Here is a 26,516-nt window from a genome sequence, read left to right on the forward strand (position 1 = left end):
GTCTTTCCACTTTCTATGCCTCATTCCTTAATTTAGAAAGTGGGTACCTTCAGTTTCCCGATTGAAGCCCTAGCAAATGCTGGAAGGATAATTAGGTAATGTAGGTGTTAAATATTTTATTCCTTGGAAACTAAACATAAACATAAAATGAAGTTTCTTTGGATAATCTACTTAAAAAAATTTTCTTTTGGTTGGGGAAAGTAAATAGGCTTTTATTTATTTTTAGAGGAGGTACTGGGGATTGTACCTAGGTCTCGTGCATGCTAAGCATGTGCTCTACTGCTTTAGCTATAACCTCCCCAGAGATAATCTTTTAAACACAGTACTTTATATGCAATTTTAGCAGGTTTGGGAAACACTTCACTCACAATACTTGTAACACTTTGTTGCACATACTACCATTATTTTAATTTTGAAAGGAAGCAGACAGAAAAAAACCTTCCCTCTTTTTGCACAGAAGTGCATCCCCCCACAAAGTTACTATTCTACTTAAAGTGATGGTATATTCCTAATGCAATTTTTAAAGACAAATAAATTAGATTTCAATAAATAAAACAGGCTTACAATAAATAACCAAGAAGCTTACCTCTTAAAACTAAAGACTGATACACTTAAAAATATCTAAAGAGATGCACACCAAAATGTTACTAGTGATTATCTCTGAATGGTGGAATAATAGGTGAATTAAAGATAATTTTAGCATAAATACATTTTATAATTTTTTTACAATGAGTATGAATTATCTGTGCGAAAACCACACATTTAAATCAAACGACAAAGAGCCAGTAACAATGGTTAAAGTATCTGGCAAAACAGAAGGCACCTAATAAATGTCTGTTGATTCTCAAACTGAATGACTGTGCCAAATAAAAATGACAAATGCATCCATATGTAACTACTTTACACAAACAAGTAGAAATTTCACAGATCCTTTTAATAAACAGTATTTCATCCTTAAGACAACAGTTCTTTAACCATTAGCAAGATTGCTTTGAAAATGCTTTAAGGCACTGAAATAGATGCATAAATATTTTCAACACAGATATAATGAAGCGTATTCTCAATGAGAGAAGTATATAAAATAAATAAGATCACTTTTATAACCTGGATAAAGCATAGTAATTTAACCAATAAATTAGAATCTGTAAATTAGATATGTACTTCTATATATCAGTCCGAATGACAATTTTAAAGAAACTGATTGATGCCAATTTTGAAACAACTCCCTAGGTCAAACTGTATTCCACATCTAAGATGCTCACTTATTTTCAAGTATGCCTTCACTTGCTAAATTCAGTTTGTTTTCTAAAGTCAATATACTTTAAGTATTCTACACAATTAACAACTTTAGAATTTTAAACTTTCACATAAAAAGCTTTATCAGATGGCTCTCACTTTAGAAAACCTTTAAGAGTATCATCCACATTAAAGTTTTCAGTTACAAAAACGAGAGTTATTGCTAATGACAGGCCTTTCTCTATAGAAACTTCTCACTGGGGTGTATTCTACAGGTACATACAAGAAAACCTCTAATGTGCCTTCTGGTTAATAACTACTATAAGCTGGAAAAGTCACAAAGGAGGCTTTTCTATACATACAAGAAAAATATTTCCAACGAGAAGCCCCTTTATAGATATATATGGAGAATCACATACTAATAATTATGCAAATAAAAATTATAAAATGCTTCATGATAGGCCTATATGAGACATTTCTTACAGATTCTTGAGAATACATTAATCATCTTGTTATATCTGATTTTACTAACCCTTCATTTTTGTAAGAATGCCATTATTTTTCTTTAACTAGAGAGAGAGCTCAACCATGGCTTTAAGTATCTGTTCATTTCTGAGGGAAAATGACAAAAGGAAAAGGCTCTCCTTTGTCTTTCCTTTCTTCCTGATAAAAAGACAGACTTCTACCATGTGGAAGGCTGACAGCTAGAAAGGAAGCATTCTTAAAATGGACCTCAAATAGAAGACATATCTTATAAACCAGGTCATCCTGGTTATGTGTGTATTTCCTTTCTGTTATCCCTGAGCCATTAATTTAAAAAAAAAAAAAACTCATTTAAATGTTGCAGCCTTGTCTCAGCTGTGTTTATAGGAGATAAAGCACAGGTTTATGTCATGATTAGTTCAGAGTTAAAGCAGGGAGGGGGAACAGTCTAAGAACAAACTGTGTGGGATTAAGATAAATTTAAAAGTCTAACAGTTCCATAGCAGAGGAGTCTTGCACTGTCCATGGTGAAGCATATAGGTTTTATTTTGTTAGGGTGGAAGCTTAATGCAGGATTTCCTAAAGACTGGTTTGTCTACTATATACCTAAGAATCACTTGAGATTAAAGATGTAGAGATCTGGAACCCATCCCAGATACAATGAATCATTAGAATGTGTGGTAGGTGGCAGGAACAGGCATTCTGAAAAGCTTCCCAAGTGATTCTTACTCATTAAGGCTGAGAATCACTGCTTTATAAGACTCGTTCTTACAAGAGGTCTGCAAGGTCCAAACTATTTTCATAATCATACTAAGATGTTATTTGCTTTCTTTCACTTTCTCTTGAAGGTACAGTAGCATTTACTAGCGGCTACATGATGTGTGATATCGCAACAGATTGAATGTAGAAGCAGATGAGATTCCATCTGTCTTTAAGTCAGAGAGTAAAGATATCTGCAAAATTGGAATACAATGCCACATTTCTCAATCTTTTCACATTTTAGAAAATATTTTTCATAAAATGCTATACATTTATTATTTTAATGAATAAATATTTTATAACTTTTATTTTAAATATTAATATATATAAACCCATATAAGCAGAAGGTCTTGAGATCAAAAAGACTGAGAACTGCTCCTTCCAGCAGACGTCCAGCACCCATGAACATTACTGCTAACAGTCATGACCACTTAGTTCCTTAGCACACTCAATGTATATTTCATTTTAACTATGATTCAATAGATCATCTGCAAAAAAAACCTTCTTAAACTTATTTTCAGGCAAGGGGATTTAATCTGACAGTGAAATGCTGAAGTATAACCATTTTTAGTTTAAAATCTAAGGTATGAAGTATGTTTTCCTGGGTGACGTAATGTGACAAATAATCCTTTATATTAATAAATAAACATGCTGACTGATATACGGAATAGAAAACCATACTTTACATGACGCATTCAAAAAATATTCATTAGTAATATGACAACACAAGCATTAGATTCTCAGTGAGTGATGGCAAACAACTGGCCCACTCCAAATGTCAGCTAAGAACAAATCCCTAATTTCTGAAAGAAAATAAAATAGGGGATGAACTGGGGTTCCTAGAGAAAAAATAATTTTTAAAAATTTGTATGTTTCAAAATACTGAAATGTGGGTAGGCAGATTGATACTGACATTATACTAAGCTACACAAATTTATTCTTAATGAAAATACATCCCAGATACTGTTGCCAAATTAATATCTGAGTGTATCTTAACATTACAGAATGCAAATTGGGAATACTTTGAAGGTTTACGCATAGCTGTGGTGAAAGCAGTTCCTTCCAGCCTTTTGATTGCATATCAGATATAAAAAAATTATACTGATGTTTTTGACCTGCCATGTACAATTTTTTTTAATGTATTGCTATTTTAAAAAATCTGAGACAGTTAATATTTAAATAAGTCACTGCTGCTTGGGAATAAGGTTCGAATGAAAGATGTGGTGAACCTATTTGCTAATGTATACCCTATTAAGATTTTAAATGATACAGTTATTTAATATATTGTTACGTTGAATAATTGGTATTTGAAAATAAGTATATTTTTCTGGGTAGCCTTCCGGAAAAGTTCACAGAATACACTTTCCAGTCACAGTTTAAGCTGCTATCTTGTACTTATTTAAAAATCTCACCAGGAGGGAGCTGAATAGTGCCAAACCCAACAAATCTGGCTTTCCCCCACTTTGATTTGCATGTCCACTTACAATCATTTCTCTGGAAACTTTCCACTTAGTGTATCTAAAACCAATGTTATGAAAGTTCTTTAAAAGGTTCAGCAGTTTTCTTGAGTCTCTGAATGATTACAGCATTCTGCAAATCTGCTTCTTCCAGTGTGAGTGTTTCATCTAGCAATTTGAGGAAAGGAAGAGCTGTTGCCAGGGAAAAGGGAGGACTTCTTTGAGATCCTTGGTATTTTTCGATGAAGTCTTTGATGTGGCTTATCCTGTAAAATAGCACAAACTATTAATATAATTTTGTGAAAACTTGAATAAGCTAATTTAAGGTAAAAACTTGTGATGATATCCGGCTATGTTAGTGTATAGAATAATCCAATTATGATGAAAGAATTACTCATTTGAGCTATCTTTTAAAGGCTGATCCCTGATAATAGTAAGGAATTATTATTAATTATCTTGTATGTGACAGGGTTATTATTATAATCTGAGTACTTATCTTTAGAAACACAAACTGAAATATTTACATATTAAAGTATATGAAGTCTGTATTTGCTTCCACATAGTTCAATGGGAACTGAGTGATGGATTATTATCCCTTGTCTTTGCTTTTGCATATGCCTAAAAGTTTCTGTAATAGAAAGTCTACATATCCAGCTCTGAATGGATCAGAAGGGGTCCAACCAGTAATACTACAAAGACATAGATCGTATCTCTTAAATATCAGGTCATGTTATGCTTCAAGGTAATTAAGAAAACTCTTAACTCAGTGCAAATATATCTTCAGTTAGTAAAATGAACACTATAATGTAATATGATCACTGTAATCTTGAAGTCAGCCCAAAGTTATGTTCATGTAAGTATATGCATGTGTATTTAGAGAGACCATGTATTCAGTTCATCAAAACTAAGATGCCATTGATTTTAAGATCATTCTATATATTACTAAAAAAAAAAAAATCCAGTTTATGACAAAATACTTTCTTAACACTTAGAATTTTTATATTTATTGAAAGAGCACTTTTAACTTATTGTCACATAAACATTCATCAAATCGCTCAAGTACTTCCGTCATAAAACTAGAATAAAAAGGTTGTCATCCCTAGCATTTGAACATTACTCAGATTCAGATCCTTCGAGTCACTTCTGATTCAGTCATTAATGTATGTGTTTTTCCACATACTATACCCCTCTGTATCATCAGGTGTGCTCATATAAAATTTCCTAAAAAAATGCCCCATTACTGTCTCTGGGGTGATCTTTCATTGAGCTGACACTTGATCTGCATGCTTTGAGGCAGATGCCAAGGCAAAGACAAATGTATCATGACTGTCATATGGCCAACAATAGAATATAGGATGTATTCTCATTTCAGAGATGCTAAGATGTGAAAATATGTGCAAACAAGAATTAATGAAATATGACATCACTAAAGACAGAATTCTCACGTTCAGTCAATTAACTAATTGCCACTCTATTAACTTGTGCAGATTACCAGAAAAGTCAAGAAAATGGTCACTTATATTTATTTGGGTACCAAAAATTGGGTAACTAAAGGCTAAAGCTTACGGCAAAAATTATAAAAGGTAAGAAAACAACAAAGATTAAAGGAACTATGCGGTAAAAACTTAAAATATGACTGTGGTCTCTACAATACTGTTAAGAGGACAAAGAAATGCCACTCTGAAAAGCTGAAAGAGAAAAAAAAACAAATACTTATTAAGCTCAAAAAGAGGCGAGAAAGGAGGAATGAAAAATAAAAAGATGTGGGGTAAACAGAAATTCTAAGAGCAAGATGGTAGTCTTAAACCCAACTAGTCAATGGAGTAAATATTCTAATTAAAAAATAAAGCTTGGTTAATTGTCACTTAGTAAGTACTGTTGGCTAGACAAAGTTTTTAAAATGCTTCAAGTCATTCAGGGGAAAAAAAATCTAGGTGACCATTTGTTATGGAAAATGCCAGAAGTATTTTTCTAGGCAAAGAAGTTGGGATTAAAATATTTTATTTCCGTAAAAAGAAGCAAATTTGGACCAGAATAATTCTCGTTTTCACATCCTTAGTCTGCCCTCCTTTCCATTAGAAACAAATTTGGGTCACAGAAGCACTTTAAACACATGCTTCTTCTATTATGATAATCAGCTCTCTGATTCTAGGTGTCTAGGGTGATTCTGACATTAAGAAATATTTTAAGTGAAATGCCTTGAAGAGAGCTAAACACCTAGACAGCCCTCAGTAGATGGTAGCTAACTAAAAAGGAAACAAAAACACAAAACAGGAACCAAAAAAGACTGTTAGCCTACATATAAAAACTAAACTCAACTATTTACAAGAAACACTGTTAAATATACAAATACAGATAAATACACCACTAAGCTGAAATTAAAAGGAAGGAGAAAGATATACCATATCATGAAAGCGCACTATAAGGAAGCTGGTGTGACTATATCAGTTAACAGGCAAAGTAAATTTTAACACAAATTATCAGGGATTAAGAAAGACATTAGTAGTGCTACAGAGGCCAATCAATCAGAAAAAAATTGATCAATGTCTGGACCTAATTATATAGCTTTAACATATGTAAAGTAAATGGTGACAGAAAGAAAGGAGGACTAGACAAATCCACAATCATGGTTGGGGACTAGCACAATTCTTTAGGTAACTGATAAAATAAGCAGGGGGTAAAAGGCAGTAATTTAATATATTATAAAGTAACAATAATTAAGACAATGTGGAGTACAAAAGGAAAGACAGACAGATGCATCAAACAGAATGGAGAGTGCAGAACAGATCATCTGATTTACAAAAAGATGTCATAGAAACTGGGTCAGGGAAGAATATGCTTCTACAAATAGTGGAATAAAAAGGACCTGGCCATGTAACTTGCTCTGGCCAACAGGACGTGAGGAGAGTGATACACGTAAATGCTTGCTTAGTGGGACTAGCCCTCTTGAGCCTCTGCCCTTGCTATGAGAACTACAGGACCAGGTAGTTTGCTGATTCAAGAATGATGAGACACAAAGGAGCAGACTTAGGCTCACTGACAAGCAGCTTGAATTAGAACTCTCCTAGATGACGTGCAAATAAGTCAATGAGCTCAACTGAGATCAGCAAAGCCGCAACCACTGACACATGAGAAATAAAAACTTAATATTCTATGCTGAGATTTTTGTGACTGTTTACTGAGCAATGTTGACTGATACATCCACTGTAAGACGCCAAGTAGGGTTAAGACTATATCCAAATTGAGAGGGGAGAGGTGGTGCACAGCAGGCTGTCTCAAGTACAATAAAAAGAACATTCATACAGAGGAGTGGCCAACTCCAGTGTGTCACAACCAGAAGAGTAAAGAGAACAGCCAAGAATGGGGGAGGACAGGCAGCACTGACCGCCAGAGCCTGACAGGGTGAACAGCTCATGGGAGTGGTATGTCAAGAGGCCCAGCAGGAAGACGAAGGCTTCCATGTCAGGGAGAAGGTAGCAGTGGAAAGAAGTGACTGGTTACATACAACAAAACTGATCAACAAATCAATATATTAAGAATAACTAGTCAGGCATCTCACTGTGAAGAAGTTAGTTACAGATATGGAAGGGGGAAAACCAGAACAAACCTTGTGGTGGTGGATGGATAGAGGTATCTATGTGAATTCATGGCTTTCGACATGCAAAGATATAGAAATACAGATATAAATGTGTATGTGTGATGGGTCTCTCTCTCTCTCTTTATATGTATATACTTATGTGTCTGTACGTGTGTGTGTATGCATACACACTGGCAGCTCTTCCCACTCGGAGGGCCTGGGAGTGGTGGCAATAAGTATACCTAGTAACCAGATCCCGGCTTCTCAATACCACTGTCTACTAAAAAGCACCAGGGTTTCTTAGAAAAGGTACAATTGAAAATTTTGTGCCAGTAAATAAGAAAACACTCAAAGAATGATGGGAACCTGTAAAAAGTTTAAAGGAGGTCCAACTAACTGTATCCTGTACAATTTGGGCATTAAAATAAATACCTCTGGTAAGAGATTATAATTACAACTCACTCAATAAGATAGTTATTCATGAGTCATGGTTATGACTAGATAAAGGCATCAATTCTGTGATAGTCCTGCTAAAATCAGTGACCTAAATAAAATTATGAGAAACCATCAAATAAAAAATTGATCTGTAATTTAAAAAAATGTCAAGGTCATAAAACTCAAGGAAAGAGTGAGGAATTATTATTTCAAACTGAGACATGACAAGTAAATGCAATGCATGTTTCTGAATGGTCTTTGGTACAAAGGATGATATTAAACGTCAAACATTGACCAGCATCCAAATAACAGCTGACAAAAGTGAATCAATGTTAAATCCCCATCTAACCATGGCTCAATTGTGGTCACATGGGACAATGTCCTTATTTGTAGAAAATACAAACTAAAATATTTCAGGTTATGGGTCATCAGATTGGCAATTTACTGTTTTTTTGTTTTTGTTTTTAATATTCTGGAATAGCTTATTTCATCCAACTTGTTACTTGAAGAGTTTTACTTTTATACATCAATATGCAAAACAAATTTTTACATTACATTTAGTCATTACAGGTATCACAGAGAACTCAGTGCCCCCTCCTGGGTCTCAGGACAGAGAAGAGATAAAGAGCTTGTCAACTTGTTGCAACTACAAGGAGGATATATATACAAACACAACTGAAAAGGTAAACTTATAACCACAAAACCTTTCCCATGCTGTTATGACAAAGCTGCCTAGCTCTTAATGTATCTGATCTTTGCTTCGGATTCTTGAAAAGGGTTATACGCTTTTTGATATTCTTAATGATATCACTAAGGAAGAGCTAAGACACCTTAGACTATGGCAGAATAGCCTCAGAACATGTTGTGTAACAGAAAATGACTTTTTTTGGTGTGACACACTGTCAACTTACTCTTGAATCATTAGGGGAAAAAGTTCTTTATACTGTTCTTAAAACTTTTCTGTATGATTGTTTTAAAAAAATTATTTGAGGGGGAAGATATAGCTCAAGTGGTAGAGTGCATGCTTAGCATGCACAAGGTCCTGGGTTCAATCCCCAGCAACCCCTCTAAAAAAATAAATAAATAAACCTAATTACTTTCCCCTCTCCCCCCAAAAATAAATTATTTGAAAATGAGCAAAACAACTCAGTATTTTTTAGAGATACACATGTACTTGGTAAAACTATGAACAAAAGCAGAAAATGATTAACACAAAATTACAATCTCTTGCACAAAAGGAAAGAGATGTTCAGGCAAAGGAATACAAGATACATTGGTATATGTTAGAGCTAGGTGGTACATATATGTTTATTTTATTATTATTATTTTAACTAAGCATATGTATGTATAACATATGTTCTATTTATCTGTATAACATCCCCCAATTTTTGATGCTTTTAAATAGAGGGAAACCTATATACAGTATGTTCCTACTCTTAAAATGAAAAATATTTTAAGAGATAAAACAGTAGAAAAGTCCATCAAACTGGTAATAGTGATTATCTGTGGGTGATGGAATTTAAATTGACTTCAGTTTCAGTACTTTTCGGTATGTTCATTTTATACTACAATTAACAAAAATATGCACATAATGCCAACAATCAACTTAAAGACATATTGAAAATAATTCTTTTGAAATTATGTATCTAGTTAAGCAGGAAAACTAATGAAATGAAAAGAATGATAATCCATAAAACAGACTGAAAATACTTCATTAATGTCCAAGATTTTCATTGTCATGATATATTATGTTTAGAGAACTGTTTATTAAGAGTCTTGGTTAGTTCTTAAAAACAACTGCTGACTGATCTGAAATGAAGAAGTAAAATGAAAATTTAGGGGAAAAATCAGACAAATAGTGAAATGAAACAGAAGACTCACCTATGAGAAATGTTAAATTTCTGGACAATCCTTTTCCCATTGGCTAACCAGATCTGTATATTAGTGATGGGTTCCAGATTGTTTAGTGGAACAGTCGACAACTTATTTTTATTCTCTACTTCAATACTCTTTGCTTTAGAAACAATTTTTGGTGTGGCACTAAGAAAATCCAGACAACAAAGACAGATATATGTTTTTCATTAAGCAGAACTTCACCATTAAATAATTACTAAAAAACCTTTACACTAAGTATAGTTTTAGGAAGGTTTCAGCCAGTCACAGCTGTTCCCTCAATAACACATTAAGATATTAATATCAGTTATACCGACCATACACGATGATTATAGGAATCTAATGAAATACGCACATCCAAGTAATTTGTAAGCTTGTGGAGCGTTACGTAAATACACTGTTAGCAGTATTTGAAGAGTGCCTTACAGAAAAGAGAATTTTACAGTGTTGACAGATCTATAAACTTTACCTTTACCTACTCCTCAGGTTAAAATTTCTAAAAAATTTTAAGTTCTCTGTAGAGAACAGTGTTTGGGTTATAAAGGAAAAGAAAGGAAACGAAGTATTTCTTCATCATTCTGGCAGTCACATTTGGGTATTTTTATATGGGTAGATGAATACGTATACATATATTTTACCAATCTTGATAATTAATATACGGAAATTCATTTTTAAAAAGCAGTCTTATACCTAACCTCTTTGCATTTTCTGTCATAGGCATAATTAGGTAAGACGAAGACTGCAAAGTCTGAAAATAAAAAAGCTTTGATACTAACTTTATCAGGTATTTTTTCATTCTTATTACCTCAAAATTCAGATACTGGTCAAGAACACAATGTTGAAGGCATTGGTAACTATAATATAGAACTCCACATTCAAAAGCTACTCTATAACATTAATGGCAATGATCAAGTGGTGGATACAAGGAAGAAAAAATGATTTATCCACCCAAATTTGCTGAATGTCTTCAATAAGCCAGGCCCTTCTGATACGATAAAACAAAAAAAGGCTTCATGATTTTTTAGTGTAGTGCCAATATATGTTAATATAACAAGGTGAATATGACTTAGAAGTTCTCATAAAAGTTAACATGAAAAATCTCATTTCCAGTGAAGAGAAATGATAAACTCTATATATGTGGTCTACGTGGTAAAAATAATGACAGGCTGAATATCTGTCAAAACTCTGCTTATGGCAAGCACAGCGCAAGAGACTACTCACCTTCCCAGTCTGTGACCCTGTCCTGAGAAGGGCTGGAACACAGGCTTCGTTGACATACATACTTCATTTTTCTTATCTTCAACTTCAACATCCACCTCCTCTTTATCAAAGACTCCCTGTAATTCTAAAGGTAATTCCCTTGGAAAGTAAAGAAACAAAGTGATAAAGATCCTAATATGTTTTTTCTTTCTCTGAAAAACATTCTGTATGTAGAAATATATAGACGTTAAGAGGCATATAAAAACTAAATGTATTTAAAATAATATAATTAGATAACATGAATAATTAGAAGAACAATACAGAGTAATTTTTAAGACTACAAATTCACAAACAACTTAAGTTATTCAATGGTACCTAGAACACTAACATAATGAAATATTTGATGACTACACACTGCTAAACTTAAACAATTTGATCATTTCTATAGATGTCTAAATAGGACTAAAAATTTGCTAGAAAAATCAAGCTCTTATTTCATTTTTAAAGCGAAAATATAATTTAATCCAGAAATGACAAAACAAAAAAACAAAACATGATAGAATTTTAAAAATGTTTTCACATTTCATCCACCTAACAGAGATAGAGAAAGTGACATAGTTGGGACTGTCACTCAGTCTGAGGCTTTGTCTACTATACCACAGATGCCTCTCTTCTGAACAACATAAACTTTAGATAAGCAGGGACCATGTATGTTTTACTCATAAACATATTCAAATATTGAGTACAGTGTCTGGTACAGAGCAGGACTTAGACAGATACCTTTTGAATCTTATAATCTTTTAAATGTAGGGTCTTTTCTAAGGAGCAGTTGAAAGTTTATAATGTTACACTTGATAGATAAGTAATGAACTTCCATGGGGAAATTTTTTAACAATTATAAATTTTAACAAACTTTCATAAAATAATTGACTTTCTTCCTGGTAACAGAAATGATACCAATTAATTTAGTATATTCTTATGATTTGTGAACTTTTCTGTATATGTCATCCTCCAAAATTTTTATTTAAGAGTAAGTAATACATGCTTCTAAAAAAAGACACAAAAAATGTAAACACATTGTCAATTCAGAAAGTGACAGTCCAAAAAAAAAAAAAGTGACAGTCCTTATAATTTCATTCTCATGCTAATAAAAACTTTCGGTTGTGTCTCCTATATTTTCTCTGTATATATAGTAAAATTCGACATAATTATTCTATTTTTCCCAATGATGGTATCATTCTACACACACTATTCTGTATTTTGGAAACTGCTTTTTCTTCTTTTTCTTTTAAAGCAATATACTATAGAAATCTCAAGTTAGTATATGGATACATGCCATTTATTTTTACCACATGCACACTATTATTTTGTTATAAAGTAGATCAACTGGCAAAAACACATCAAATATTCTTTCCTTCTCTTTCTTACTGATTTGTAAGAACTGTGTATATATTCCATTTATAGGCTATATGTGCAACAAGTATTCCTAGTTTGGTATTTGTCTTTTGCCTGTACATAGTGTCTTTTGGCTTATAAGTTTTTAATATTTACATAATCAAATTTATCCATCTTTCTTATATTGCTTCCAGGATTCAGGCCAACTATAGCTATATGCAACAACATGGATGAATAGCCTAAAGAAGTAAGCTGAATAGAAGGATCTGAATAGACATTTCTTCAAAGAAGATATACACGTGACCAATAAGAACACGAAAAAATGCTCAACATTACCGGTCATTAGAGAAATGCAAATCAAAACCACAATGAGATACCACTTCCTATTTACTAGAATAGTTATAATTAAAAAAAAAAAGACACTAATAAGTGTTGGTAAGGATATGGAGAAACTGGAATGCTCACATCATTAGTAGGAGTATAAAATGGTGCAGTCACTTTGGAATATAGATTGGTAGTTCTTCATAACAGAGTTAACAACAATTAAGCCCCTAGACATGAGAAAATTGAAAACATATGTCCACACAAAAACTTGTGTAAGAATGTTCATAGCAACATTATTCGTAATAGCCAAGATGTGGAAATGACTCATACATCTCTCCACTGATGAATGTGGTATATCCATACAATGCCACATCTGGCAATAACAAGGAATGAAAAAAACTTAAAAGCTGTAATATGGATGAACTGTGAAAACATTACACTGAGTAATGAGAAAGAAGTCAAGACACAAAACGATTCCATTTACATGCAATGTCCAAAATAAGTAAATTCATAGAGATAGAAAATAGATTGTTGTTGTGTAGGGCTGTGAGAAGGGGGAATGGAAAGTGATTACAAGTATAAGATTTCTCTTTAGGGTGATGAAAATGTTCTGGAATTCATAGTGCTGATGGTCGCATACTGTGAATATACTAAAAAATAATGGATTGTATACTTTAAAGGGATAAATTTTATAGCAGGCTGATTATATCTCAATAAAGCTGTTATTTTAAAAAATATTTAAATACAAGGATAGTTAACAGATTTTTTTATAGTGGGAGACAAGAAATAATCTAACTGTCAACCACTAAGAGTCTATATAAAAATTATAGGTCATCGCTATGATAAAAGAATATGCAGATGTATTGAAATATTTCAGGATAAAGTCAAAATTTAAAAAATATATATACATATATGCACATTATATATGAATCCATGCGCAGAAAATGCCAAAATGAAATTCAACAAAAAAGTTAATGGCAGGGGGTGGGTATAGCTCAGTGGTAGACTGCATGCTTAGCATGCATGAAGTTATAGGTTAATGGCAATAATACTTTTGGGTAATGAAATTATAGGTGATTTTCAGGTTCTTAATACTTAAAAAATTTTCTAGACCACGTACATATAACACGTAAAATCCTAAGTATGTAACAGAAACACTACAGGGCAATAGAAGTCACAATTCAAAAACTATAAAGTTATTCAAACATAAGCATTAAGTAACTAGGATGTGACGTAGTATTAAGTAACACTTGGTATTAAATAACACTTGGCAAAGTGAATTAGTTTAAGTCAGATTTTGGTTGATCAGAATTCAAATCCCTAACCTTTCAAAGACAGCTGTGGCTCTCTTAACAAAATCCATCTTATGAAAATCTGAATTTATAAAATAAAAAGTATCTGTGAATGCATAGGGATGTGTGAACAACATTAAACACTAATCTTCCAAATGAAACATATCTAATATCCTTCTGTTTACAAAGATCGCTTACCCTTTTTTGATGGAGTTCAGAAACTGCTGACTTGCACCATCAGAATAACTTCTGAAATCATCATTGACTGTGAATCCATTTTTCCATAATTTTATACTTACATCTACCTGCAAAGCAGTAAGAAACAAAATGCATGAAGTTAATAAAAAGTACTAGTAGATTATAAGTCCTTTGAAAATTTCTTCTATCAGTGTAAATTTTATATATCTTTTTTTTAAAAATTGAGATGAGACATAACATTGTATTAATTTTAGGTGTACGACATGATGATTTGATACATGTATATATTGCAAAGTGATTATTAGAATAAATTTGGTTAACATCCATTACCACACACAGCTACAAATTTTTAAAAATGTATCATTCTTAAGTATAAACTTCAAACGTAAAATATCAAAAATTATAATGTATATACATAATATGGTTCATAATAAACGTTTTAAAATAAATCATTAATAGTTTTAAGATAACACATTTCCAGAAATATTATGTGTCTTGCCTCAGAGGACACTAAAACTTTTGGCTCAGAACAGACTTCTCAACAGTTAGAGAAGGACTTTGAACAGAAGGGGAAAAAAAACCCCTGAGTGATTAATTAATGGCTTTTCCTTCAAATATAAAATATCAGTGCTACTGTTATCATCAACATTTCATCTCTCAACATCTTGTTGATTAGCTCTTATGAACTACTACTCACTCATTCAAAGTCACTGTATAAATCTAGAAAGGTTCAGAAATACAGTACAATGCAGGGATGCTTCAGGCTGAACACAGAAGGACTAATTTAAAACTGTCTAAGAGGATATCAGACCATTACAGCCCCTCTCTTGTCTCTAGCATTTATTCAATCATTTATTCAATCAACACATGTCTATTTTGTCTCATACATAACACACTTCATTAATATGTTAGGGAAAACAATCATAATAATGATAGGATATATTATTAGCCTGCCTACCTAATTTACCCATCTATCTGAGAGACCACTCAGTATGTACCAAACACTGTTTAAAGCACTTTTCTCATATAAATTTATTTAATCCTTCAAAAATCACACAAAATGGTATTATTATCCTTTTTATAGATGGGGAAATAGAAACACAGAAGATTAATTAAACTGCTCAATGTCACACAGTCAGTAAGGGTAGAGCCAGGGGCCAGAATCCATATTCTTAACCACTATACTATATTGCCCATTTTTATCTATAACCAAACTGCCAAGACCCTGCTCTCTTAGTACTCACATAGAAGACAGAGAACAAAACAAATAGGAGAAGAGACATAAACATAAAGACACTGAGGAGAGTAGAAGAATTTTAAAAACAAAAATCCAAAAATGATAATTAATACACATAAGAGAAGATGTTTGAAAGGGAGTAGGGAGGGAATATTCTAAGCAAAAAAGCTCTTAGCAAATGAAAATGGAAATTGAATTTAATAAAAAAAAAAGTCTAGAATCTGAATGTGGAATCTGAAACTTAATTATCTTTTTGTACATCTGTTATAATCCTTGTGACACTTGTTTTTTAATTCATGCATCATTTTATAACATCACGTATTGATCATATGGAAAATACTGGCTCAGTGATTTATGTGAATCTTCTAGATGTTGATATATTTCATTATATGATATAGATAAAAAAGACACATTTATTAACATGACAATGATCCCATCAGAAAAATCTTTTAAGTTCTGGGAAGCACTCAGGTACATGATGACAGTTTATCAAAATTCTTATTTTCACTTAAAAAAGTCAATAAAATCAAATCATTTGCAATAAATATTGTAAGTTATTTTCCTTGAAGTGCCACTCACTTCATACATATTGAGAAAACGTCTGCTGAATATCCAAGTCTGAATAATCAGTTGTCTATAAATCACTTTCACATAAAAACAGTACACCGTGAAGAAGCAGGTTGTTCATCTTGCCTCTCAAGAAACTGTACTTTTCCTTAAGATCCTTACATACATTGCAGAAATGCTTTATGTATAGTTCACATTTTGTCAGACAGTATTTGGAAGATGTGTACTGAAGAGCTGGGATTTAATAAGATTTGTAAGTCTTACTGGTTCATCAAGGACATTCTTAATTGAAACCAGTGTTTTTCCCCTCTACAAGTATAAGGAAAGAATGTAGTAATTACTGGTACAGTTTGGTGCTACTGGCCTCCGAAGGGGCCAGTTTAACCTGTCATTGCTTTTGCAGTATCAGTGAAAATTCAACACAGTGAAAGATATAAATAATATCTATTATTATTAAAACAGTTTTGACCTCTGAAGGTCCGTATTTTGAGAAATACTGGGAGAGAAAAAAGTTACGGACACTTACCTGTTTCTTTTGTTCAGTTGGGGTCAAACATTTGGCACCAACCTTCTGAGCTTCCTCAAAAAGACTGTCAACAAAATATTCACAATTTGTCTGTCGATTATCACTAAGAGGCTGGTGGTCAGATCCTGTTTCACAAACCCTACAAACAAAAAAGAAAACAAGCAGTAGTGGTCACACACTCTCTAAAAATTTACATAAATTGTTCTAGTTAATGGATCTTGAACTGACATGCTACCTCCATATCCCCAGCTAAGACTCTTCTAAGTTAAGATAGTAGATATGGGGCCTTGGGAAGTCAATAAACCTTTTGGTCTAGAGAGGGTTTTCTCAACTTTAGTCTGTTGACATGTGGAGAAGGATACTTCTTTGTTGTGCAGGCTGTCCTGTACACTGTAGGAAATTTAGCAGCTTTTGTGGCCTTTACCTACTAGATGTCAGAAGCTTGCATATCCTCCTACCCCTCAGTGTTATAACAATAAAAAACACCTCTATACATTGCCAGATGGCCTCTGGCGGGGGAGGCAAAAATCTCACCGGGCTGAAAACGACTTGCCCAGAGTTTAAAAAAAAAAAGCGCTCTTTGTAAAGGTCTCAAAATGGCTTCTTTTAAAAGGGGTTACTATGTACTTTTTGGTAACAAAGCACTCTTGAAACTAAAGGTGATAACATGTCAGGAACAGTCATCATAGTTTTACTCCTTTACACATTTCAGAATGAGATTTCCCACTCAAGATTTTCATTTGTAGTGGTTTAATACTCTACTGGGTTTTTCTTTCTTTCTTTCTTTTTAAATTGAGGTATAACTGACATACATTAGTAGGAAGGGTATACCTCAGGGGTACAGTGCTTGCTTAGCATGCATGAGGTCCTGGGTTCAATCCCCAGTACCTCCATTGAAAAAAAAAAAAAAAAGAAAGGAAGAACAATGGCTATAATTAACTAAACACATTGAATAAAATAAAGATCCATGAATCTAATGATACTCCAAGGGAAAAAATATAATTGGTGAGCAGGGTACTTTAAAAAAAAAAAAAGAGAGAGACATATGTTAGTTTCAGATACATAATAATGATTCAATATTTGTATATATTGCAAAAAGATCACCACACAGTAATTCTGGTTAAAAGTTACCATCTATCACCATACATAGTTACATAATTATTTTCCCTTGTGATGAGAATTTTTAAGATTTACTCTCTTTACAACTTTTAAACACTCAATTCAGTAACTATAGTTGCCATGATATACATTACATACCCATGACTTTTGACTCCCTTCCTCCCTTTTCCCACTTTCATCTACTGTTTTTCGTGTTTATATTTTGTCATATAAGAAATATTACCTAAGATTTTGTCTGATTAAAAGATGGTTCCTGGCTGATCTTTTCTAAAGTCATATTGAAAATTCATAACGTACTGAGATATAACTTCTCAGATTTCATAAATAATAATCAACAATTTTATAGCTCTTACACTGTGTCAGGAACTACAAGGCAGATACTCTTATCCACATTTTACAGATAAGAAAAATGAATCACAAGGTTAAGTTACATGTTAGAGATTACACAGCTAGTAAGTGGCAGAAACAGAATTCAAACCCTGTTTATCTTCCATGTCTACTCTTAACCATGATACTTTATAAAGCCTCTCTTAATAGCTATTATTTGTTGAACATTTATTAATACATGTTAGGAACTATTCTAAGTATTTTATATATGTTAAGTCATTCAATCCTCACAATGAACAATGACTGGGTGAGGACTCTTGGAAGCTTGTGCCTGGTTTCCCCTGGACTTTGTCCCACACATTTTTTTTTTCCCTTTGATGATCTTGCTTTGTATCCTTTCACTGCAGTAACTCTTAGTCATTAGCAAGACAACATGCTGAATCCTGTGTATCCTGTGAACAAATCATTACACCTGGAGGTGGTCTCAGAATTACAGTTAGTATCAGATGTTTATATAAAATAAGTACTCTAGTGAGAAAATAACAAAAATATTTGTTCAGCATAGAAAATGTTTACAAAGTATTTGTAAGTATGAAATAAATGCTTATTTGTCTCCTTAAATGGACTATGAATGAGTCACCTCATCAAGTACTTAAGACAAAGAGCGTAATTAAAAAATAAATATCTCACCTCAAACAAGTGAGAATAAAGAATTCCATATTAATAATAACCACAGACTTTACATCCACTATTTATTGGGTGCCTGCTATGCGCTAATACTATCCTGAGTGCTTTACATCAGCTATGTAATTCTCACAAAAGCCTTTCAGATGCCTCTATATATCTCCATTTTATAGATGAGTTATTGAAGCTCAAATAATCTACCTAAATTGCTCAAAGGCCAGAGAGGTAGTACAAGACAGAGATGGAATTCAAATCTAGGTTTATCTGACTCCAAAGCCATTATATTTTACTAAGACTCCAAGACAGCATAACAAAAGAGGCTAACAAAGTAAATAGTTACTTTAATTTCACACTTAAATAACAATGTGAGCAGAGAAAAATTTTACACTTGATATTAATAACAACAACAACAAATAGATTTAGTAACTTCACTAAATTCCATTCAAAGCAGCTATGGCAAAAAAAAACTTTCAAATAATCACTATTAGGTATTTAACAGATAATCATAATGAAAACTTACTTTATCAGTCAGTGAAATGCAGTAAAAATAGACACAGTAACAAAAGCATTAATAACAAAGAAAATTCATAACATAACTTACCATTCTTCTTTTATACTTTCAAGATTATCTACTTCTTTCATTCTCTTCTGCCTTACTGTAAAAGTAAGTAAGTAAGTAAGTAAGTAAATAAATAAATAAAAGCTAAAGTCCTTAATATAGTATATATTTTAGTAATTTTTTATTGAAGTAGTCAGTTACAATGTGTCAATTTCTGGTGTACAGGACAAAGTATATACATACATATATTCCTTTTCATACTCCTTTTCATTAAAGGTTATTACAAGATATAGAATATAGTTCCCTGCGGTATATAAAAGAAACTTGTTTTTTTTTTATCTATTTTTATTCATAATGGCTAATATTTGCAAATCTCAAACTCTCAAATTTTAATATAGTATTCTAAATAAATTCATTCCAATGGATGCATTAATACTCTTTAAACATTAAGTTATTATACAGCCCTAAAGTAGCTTAAAGGGTTCTTAAGAACAAGTGATCAGACTCAAAGCTGTCACTTTCATCTATAAAGCAATAATAAAAAGTAAATTTTGGTTTTGGACAATCTTCTGACAGAAGAAAGATTTTGTAAAAGTTATGATTAAAAAAATTATAATGTAGCTTTTGGTTTAATAACAAAAAAAGTGAATGAAAGCACTTCACTCAATCTCTAATAGTAACAAAATATCAAATCAATATAAACTCATCCTTACAATTCCCCTGGAAAGCAAACCCACCAGATGTATTTACATGTTGTACAAATATTCGTATTTTTTGATCTTGATCTTCCACATTTCTCAAAACTTAAAAGAACAACAAAGTAAGCTATACACATAAGATGTCAACCACAGCTGTTATTTGTTAGCAAGAACTGAAAGTAAAGTAAATGGTCATGGTGTAGCTGTTTGATGGGATAATATGTACCTGTTAAAAATAATTATGATGCTGTTTATGTGGCCAAATATAAAAAGATATCACAAAAGTGAAAATACAAGAAACAAAATTATTCATTAACTAGGAATGCAACAGAATGTATACAAGAAAATAGAGAAGAACAAAGGTGAAAATAATTGTTGGGGGTAATAAAATTACGGATTATTTTCTCTCTTTCCCAAACTTAATGCAACACTGTTTTGCCTCTATAACAAAAATAATGTAAGAAATTAGCAAACAAATCAATGTTTAAAATAGTCCAAGTCATCTGCCCACTGAGAAGTCCTGGAAGCAATGACATACTAGAAGCAATAAGCATACCAAGTGCAGACATCTTGGTTTCTAAGTACAATTTTCCTAAAAAAAAGGAATCATGGCTCCTTAGAGAATAGGCTGATTCCAGGGCTGGGGCACAGAAAGAACAAATGAGTTGGAAATTACTTCTTGCTCCGCAAATGTAAGATGGTACTCAGTGAATGATGAAGACATATCAAAAGGATACAGAAGTTGCGATAAAGTCGTGGGAAGCGAGCACAAGAACTGTATGGTACGTCTCAAGGCTGCTGTGGACCCTTCCCCAAACCAGGGGAAGGCAGTGCCCTGCGCCATCTTTGCATAGCTGCCAGCGTGCAGGGCCCTGATTCTAGAAGGTGGGTCCACAGCACCACAAAGGAGTTTAAGATATCCATGTCCACCAGTGTGTTATCCTTGAATAAAGCATGAGCTTTGGAAGCCCAGACAGGGGCAGTGCCCCTTCGCATAGACTCAGGGCTAGCCTGGTGACTGAAGGACTTAAGGTTTGGAATTCTCTTGGGGAAGTTATGTTGGGATGGCTGGGATGCCTACGTAATGCTTCCTGCCACTTCAACAGCAGGCTGTGACATGAAGTGAAGAGCCACATGCCTTCTACCTGGGTACTATGGATTTTGCTGATGCAAAGGATGTCCCATATCTGGTGTTGAAGAGACCTTAAAAACTTCACATCTTTCCTGCATTAACCTGTGTGAGAAGCTGTCAACTTACTGGAGGAGGGGAAACTGCCTAGAAATTTGGGGGCACTTAAATATCAATTAGACAGCCTTTAGTTTGTCTTTAGTATATACTTTATCAAAAGGATTTCAATAAAATATTTTAAAGCCAAGAAAAAAGAAAAAAAAAAGACACTGAAGCCACGTAAAGGAGCACTCACTGGATAAACATGGACCTGGGAAATGGGACATCAAAGTAAATAATGATACTAATGGATTATAACTCACTGAATAAATGACCAAAAACCCATGAGGAGTCCACACTATAAGATTTTTTAAAAAATCAGGAAAAGATGGACTTTTAAATAAATTCAACAGTCTTATGGAGTCACCATTACCAAGATAAATTTCAAATACATCCAAGATTTAAAATTTAAAAATTGAACTTGAGAGTGATGTCAGAAAAATGGCAGAATAGGCAGCTCCAAGCTCCTGTCCCCACAGAAACATTAAAAAACAAGCAGAAACTGTCCAACTTAGTTTGAACCCTGGAAAGCAGTCAAAGGTTTACAGCAATCAAGCAATGTTGAATCAAAAAAAAAAAATACAACTTAAAAATAGCAGGCAAAACAAACCAACCCAAAAATGGGCAAAAGAGTTGGAACAGACATTTCTCCAAAGAAAATATATGAAGAGCCAATAAGCACATGAAAAAAGATGCTCAACATCACTATTTACAATGACATACCACTTTACACACATTTGAATTATTTAATAAAAAAAAAACAAGTGTTGACAGGGATGTGGGGAAATTAGAACCCTGGTATAATGCTGGTGGGAATGTAAAATGGCACAGCTGTTGTGAAAAAGAATTTGGGTGGCTGAGACATTATTTACAATAGCCAAGAGATGGAAACAATGAAGATGTCTATCAATAAATGAATGTGTAGACAAATGTGGTATCTACATAAACAGAATATTTAGCCATAAAAGGGAATGAAATTTTGATACATACTACAACATGAATGAACCTTGAAAACATTAAGTGAAAATTATTGCCTAATGTGCATAGGGTTTCTGTTTGGGAAAATGAAAAAGTCTTGGAAATGGATAGTGGTTATGGCTGCACAACACTGTGAATATAATAAACACCACTGAATTGTACAGTAAAAATTGGTTAAAATGGCAAATTTCATGTTTTATATATATACACATATACATGTATTTTATCGCAATAAAAAAACTTACACAAAGGCAAACTCGCTAATTATTAAAAGAAAACATGGTAAATGTCTCCATAACTGGAAGAGAGGACAACCTTCCTATAACTCAAATCCAGAACCAATAAGGGAAAAGACAGATACATTTAATTATATAAGGGGAAAAAAAATTCAAACTTCCACAAAGTAAAAAGATAAATGACAAACCCCCAAAAAGTGAACTGGCATTACAAGTAAAACATTAGTATATAAAGAACTGATACAAAGAAAAAGGCCAGCAATCAATAAGCAACAAATATGAGCAGACTTCTCAGAAAGAGAAAAGCAAATGGCCTTAAAATATGTGAAAAGATGTCAGTCTCACTTATAATGAGAGAAGTGCAATTGAAACTATACTATGATCCCCATTTCTCACCAATCAGATTGGCAAAAATTCACAAGTCTTGCAAAACATTTTGTTGCTGAGAGTATGGGGAAACAGCCTTACACATTCTTGGTGGGAATGCAAAATGGTACATCTCCTAGAAAGGGAATTTGGCAATACTTAGGAAAGTTATATATGCATATGACAAAAACTCTCTCCACCAAACTGCAGTCAGGTTCCTCTGAGGAATCTTCTCAAGGAGGTCTGAACTTGGGCTTCCATTTCTGCCTTTGTAGAGCCCAATTTTAGCAAGAATCCTGTTAAGTAAGTTTAGCCAGAATCCCTCACCCTTGATATCTAACCAAATTCCTCATTGCCCACCATCCTTACAGATGACACTTGATCACACTGGCCTGCCTTCAGCAAGAACCCTGTAGGTCAGTTTAGCAAGAATGCCTCCTTGCCTTCAAAGTTTCTTAGTAATTTTCCATCCATTGACCCTTACCTTGTTTTTGGCTGTAAATCTCTACTTGTTCATGATATATTCAGGACTGAGTCCAGTTTCACACTGAAGTCTCTTTATCCTTATCGCATAGTTCTTGAGCAGAATCTGGTTTTACTACTTTACTGTCCAGTTCTGTTTTTTATTTTGATGCATATATCCAGAAATCCCAGTATCTAGACAATCTATCCCAATGGTATTTTGGCAAAAATATAAAAAGGTGAATGCACAAGATTATTCACTGCAGGATTATTTACAGCATTGACTGTTACAGCAAATCCTACAAAAACCCCAACTGTCCATTAACAGGGATTTGTTGAACAAACTGGTAAATCCACACAGTGGAATGCAGCAGTAAAAAAGAATTTTTAATGGTTGCAATCAATAGGATATACTGTTAAGTGAAAAGAGCAAAATGAAGAAAATTATGTATAATATACTAGTGTTTATCTAAGAAAGAGGTAGACAAGAATATACGTTTGTTCATATTAGAAAAAAAATGAAAAAGTAAACCTTAAAAAATAAAATTAATAAGGTTACCTATAAGCTGGGAGAGAATGGACAGGGTGAAGAGGGGAAGGGTAGAAGCTGGATTTCTCTGAATATACCTTGTTTTTTAGATCAACTTTGGACCCATGTAAATACTTATAATACATAAAACATGCTAAGTTTTTAAAAAAGCAATCCTTAAAAACAAAGTTAAGATGAAACAAATTAATAAAACTGACAATCAAGTTGGTAGGAAAACCACTTGGAGACAAATTATTTAAAGTAATTTTAAACATAGTAATTTTACTGTATATTCTAGTGGGATGAACCCAATGAGGAAAAACAGTTTCTAGTAATCATACTATCAGCAATAATATATTAGTATTGTTTTAATATATTAGTATTAGTATTATTTTAATGAAGCTATGGTATAAAGATGAAGCAGCGGGTCTCAACCAGGAGGCAACTGTGACCCTCAGAAGACATTTGGGAACAGCTTGGAGGAAATTCTGGTTGTCACAACTGGGGTGGAGGATGCTGCTAGTATCTAGTAGATGAGGTCAGGGAAGCAAAGGACAGCCCCCACAAGAAGGTATTGCCCAAAATGTCAATAGTGCTGAAGCCGAAAAACCTTGAGATAAAGAAGTAACTATGATCTGTCCCCCCAAACCAAGATTTTCTTCAGAGTAAGAGTTAGAGTTAGAAACATAAAAATTAAAGAAACCAAGTTAAAATTCTGTAATCCTAAATTTTATTTTATTTTTTTAATTTTTTGAGGGAGGAAGTAATTAGGTTTTATTTATTTTATTAATGGAGGTACTGGGGATTGAACCCAGTACCTTGTGCATGCTATGCACGCGCTCCACCACTGAACTATACCTCCGCTCCAATCCTAAATTTTCAATTGGAAACATCAGTATGAACTTATGCTGTTGAGAAAATACATAGTAGCTCTGTCCAATGAAAGGCCAAAAAAGTAGTAACAACACCTAGTACCTCAATTTGTTGTCTCCAAATACCATTTCCCACCAAAAGGAATCAAAGTTTCTTAGAGAAATGGATGACTCCAGGTCTGGGGCAGGAAATGTGTACTTACGCCTTGTATTGACATTTTGGATTAGTGTGAAAACGATTCAAGAGTCAATTTGAAGTCTCAAAAAAGGAAAAACAACTATGTGAATTGAAACACATCAAATACAAGCTCATACTGATACTCATTAAAACAAACTCAATTCACTGGTCATCTTCCCAGTGAAAACTAGCAAATAAGAGATAGAATCAAGTATTCATCCTGCCTTTCCTATATGAACCCAGAGTAAGAATTAATAAAAGAAGTTTCCTTTGCAAATGAATTCAGTTAAACAAAGGATTACAGAATTAGAGTATTCCCAATTTGCAATCCCTAATGCAAACTGATCTAGGCAATGATACCAATGGCTGCTAGCATCACGAAAAGAAACCAGACATAAATACATGCCTCAGCATGAAAGCCCAAACCAAGTGTGAAGAATTCTTTCCAAAAATGTGAATCTAACTCCATTCAAGCCTCTAGATCTAACCATTAGATTACAGGAAATATAGGGCACAGAGGAACATGAACAGATGACATCACAGGGATGCAATCAACAAAACCCAGAACGTGGAAATTCTTCAAGAGAAATGTTCCATATTCTTCAACATATATATTACCAGGGAGAAAAAATAAGTAGATATAATCTTTTAAAATATTCAAGAGATATATCAACTAATTAAAATATATGGGCCATATTTAGATTATCATTTAAAAAAACTAATTGGGAAAAAAGCTATGAAAGAATCAGGAACATGTGAACATTGACTAGATATTTAATGATATGTTGAGTAATTGTTAATTTTAAAGATGCGACAATGGGATTGTAGTTATAATCTTTTTAAAGTACTTATTTTAGCTACATACTGAAATATCTAGATGAATTTCCATAACTAGAATTTGCTTAAAAATAATCAAGTGTAGTGGGGAGTGGAAGGACTATAAATAAAAAACAAAATGGCTTTGACTTGATAATTACTGAACCTGGGTAATAGTATACATGAGAGTTTATTATTCTCTATATTTTCATGTTTGAAATTTTTCATAATAAAAATTGAGATAAAAAAGCGATCCTAAAAACATACACATGTAGAGTCCTACAATGTCATTTCATTACCGTCTTAATAAGCCAGTACTTTTGTTCTAGCAGTAAACTGCTCAGTAATCCAAGAATGGCAGTACTTCCAAAGATTTGTATCCTCAGTGAAAAATGTGCTTCTTACTCCCTAAATTACAAATGTGAAGTGATGAAAAGTACTATGAACTCATACTTAAAGAGACAAACATGAGAATTAGATTTATCCTGTTTAGGACAAAGAAATTTGTAAAAGAGACAACCAAAAGAGCTCCATAAGACGTTCGACTCATGGCTTGAAGGCAATGTGGGCACAGAGAGAAATTCTAGCAGTGCATAGATGTGGTACGTGAAGTCAAACACAGACAATAGTTATAAACTGTCTATTGTACAATTAAAGTTATCAGCTGTCTAGGGGGGAGACGATAGCTCAAATTGTAAAGCGCATGCTTAGCATGTATGAGGTCCTGGGTTCAAACCTCAGTACCTCTTCTAAACAATAAATAAGCCTAATTACCTTCCCCCGGGGAAAAAAAAAAAAACAACATTAAAGTTACCAGCTGTCAAAACTGAAGTTAGGAAAAATCAGGTCTGTTCTATATAACCTGGAATGTCTGGTTATTTAAGG

At 33.1% G+C, this 26,516-nt stretch overlaps 1 protein-coding gene across 5 annotated transcripts in view; it reads right to left on the bottom strand.

Moving 5' to 3' along the window:
• Positions 1–3,778: 3,778 nt before the first annotated feature.
• The window catches only part of UBXN2A (UBX domain protein 2A), a 37,636-nt gene continuing 14,898 nt past the window's right edge, over positions 3,779–26,516 (bottom strand). For all 5 annotated transcript variants that reach the window (XM_072938128.1, XM_072938127.1, XM_072938129.1 and 2 more), the window contains 6 exons: positions 19,311–19,365; positions 16,580–16,718; positions 14,250–14,356; positions 11,062–11,199; positions 9,829–9,987; positions 3,779–4,201 (listed from right to left, as the gene is read on the bottom strand). In XM_072938128.1, coding sequence (XP_072794229.1) covers positions 4,009–4,201; positions 9,829–9,987; positions 11,062–11,199; positions 14,250–14,356; positions 16,580–16,718; positions 19,311–19,351 — 777 coding nt within the window. In that variant the 5' untranslated portion in view covers positions 19,352–19,365 and the 3' untranslated portion in view covers positions 3,779–4,008. The remainder of the gene's footprint in view (positions 4,202–9,828; positions 9,988–11,061; positions 11,200–14,249; positions 14,357–16,579; positions 16,719–19,310; positions 19,366–26,516) is intronic.

The sequence above is a fragment of the Vicugna pacos genome, chromosome 15, assembly GCF_048564905.1.
Source record: "Vicugna pacos chromosome 15, VicPac4, whole genome shotgun sequence".
Classification (NCBI taxonomy): domain Eukaryota; kingdom Metazoa; phylum Chordata; class Mammalia; order Artiodactyla; family Camelidae; genus Vicugna; species Vicugna pacos.